The sequence below is a fragment of the Quercus robur genome, chromosome 5 (genome assembly GCF_932294415.1).
Source record: "Quercus robur chromosome 5, dhQueRobu3.1, whole genome shotgun sequence".
Classification (NCBI taxonomy): domain Eukaryota; kingdom Viridiplantae; phylum Streptophyta; class Magnoliopsida; order Fagales; family Fagaceae; genus Quercus; species Quercus robur.
Window position 1 is genome coordinate 69,673,127 of NC_065538.1, and position 1,809 is coordinate 69,674,935.

Here is a 1,809-nt window from a genome sequence, read left to right on the forward strand (position 1 = left end):
CCCTCGGCCCCTCGATTCCCTTTTATCTCTGTCCATGCGAGAAGGAGAGACGTTAAAGGCCTACTCGGACAGATACTGGGAGGTGCACAACGAGGTAGAGGGGAGTCACGATGACGTCGCCATCAGTGCCTTTAAAAGGGGCTTGCCAACAGAGCATGGTTTGAGAAAGTCTCTCACAGGGAAGCCAGCAACCAGCGTGCGGCAACTTATGGACAGGATAGACAAGTATAAGAGGGTCGAGGAGGACCAGCAAACCGGGAAGGGAAAGGCGAAGTTTGTCCCCCAGGAGAGAAGGGACTTCAGGTCGGACCGCTTCAGCAACAGTAATAAGCCGAGAAGAGATTATGCAGAACAGTCGGGATCTACAGGGGCTCAGGTAGTCCACGCTGTGTTCCGAGAGCCATTATACGTGATCATGGGAAAAATAAAGCACGAGCCCTATTTTCAATGGCCAAATAGGATGGCAGGTGACCCCTCAAAACGCAATCAGAATCTATATTGTGCGTACCACCAAGAGCCCGGCCATGTCACAGACGAATGTAGGAATCTGAAGAACTATGTGGATCGACTCGTCCGAGAAGGAAAGCTAGGGCATCTGTTGCAACGTCCTGAGCAGTCAAATGTCGATACCAGGCAAAGTACCTTGAGGCCACCCATCGGCACGATAAATGTCATTCTTGCCGCACCTGGGAGAACCGGTTCCGTCCCATTCAGAGTAATGTCAGTAGGTAGGTTCCCGACAGAGTCAGGCGAAAAGGAATCCAAGAGGGCTAGAGGGAGAGTGCCATTAATTGGATTCACGGAAGAGGACAAAGAGGGAACTATTCAGCCCCATGACGACGCCCTAGTCGTGACACTCAGAATAGGAGGCTATGACGTGAGGAGGGTGTTAGTTGATCAGGGCAGCGCCGTGGAAGTGATGTACCCGGACCTGTATAAAGGGCTGAATTTAAAGCAGGAGGACCTGTCGCCATATGACACTCCTCTGCTTAGCTTTGAGGGAAAAATCGTCATCCCTAAGGGCATGATCAGATTGCCTGTGCAAACAGACATAGAAATAGTGGAAGTGGATTTCATTGTGGTGGATGCATACTCACCCTACACGGCTATCGTGGCACGGCCATGGCTTCATACGCTAGGGGCTGTGTCATCTACCCTGCACCAGAAGGTGAAGTATCCCTCAGAGGGCCGAATCAAAGAGATAGTGGGGGATCAAGGAGTGGCCAGGCATTGCATGGTATCGGCCATTGCTCGACAATTAAGCGACGCGCCTTCCACTTCAACCGGGAATACCTTATAGCAATCAAAAGCCCCGGTCCGAGTTGCAGGTAATGAAGGACCGGACCTGGAGGTGAGTTGTGAAGAGCTAGAGAAAGTGCTCGTCGGATCAGACCCCGAAAGGTTTTTCCGGATTGGCTCGGAGCTGCCAGCACAGGAGAAGTCGGCGCTAATTGATTTTCTGCGTCGAAATGAGGATGTGTTCGCTTGGGATCCTTATGAAGCCCCTGGGGTCGACTCAGACCTAATACGCCATCACCTTAACGTTAACCCAGCAATTACCCCAAAGAAGCAGCCGCCTCGGCGCCCGTCAAGGGAGCATGCAGACGCTGTGAGGGAAGAGGTGGCGAAATTGAAAAGAGCTGGGGCTATCAAGGAAGTCTTCTACCCCGAATGGCTGGCGAACACAGTCGTGGTGAAGAAGAAGAGCGGGAAATGGCGAGTCTGTGTGGACTTCACGGACTTAAATAAGGCTTGCCCGAAGGATCCTTTCCCAATGCCGCGAATAGACCGACTGGTCGACGCAACCGT

At 52.3% G+C, this 1,809-nt stretch overlaps 1 protein-coding gene across 1 annotated transcript; it reads left to right on the forward strand.

Annotated features, from left to right (window-relative positions):
- The first annotated feature begins 460 nt into the window (after positions 1-460).
- LOC126728622 (uncharacterized) lies at positions 461-1,300 on the forward strand. The gene has a single exon (XM_050434418.1). The coding sequence runs from the start codon at positions 461-463 to the stop codon at positions 1,298-1,300; it is 840 nt and encodes a 279-aa protein (XP_050290375.1).
- Positions 1,301-1,809: the final 509 nt, after the last annotated feature.

Bases quoted from the DNA above. Each gene is read 5' to 3' on its own strand.
- LOC126728622 (XM_050434418.1), top strand. From the start codon at position 461: ATGGCAGGTGACCCCTCAAAACGCAATCAGAATCTATATTGTGCGTAC.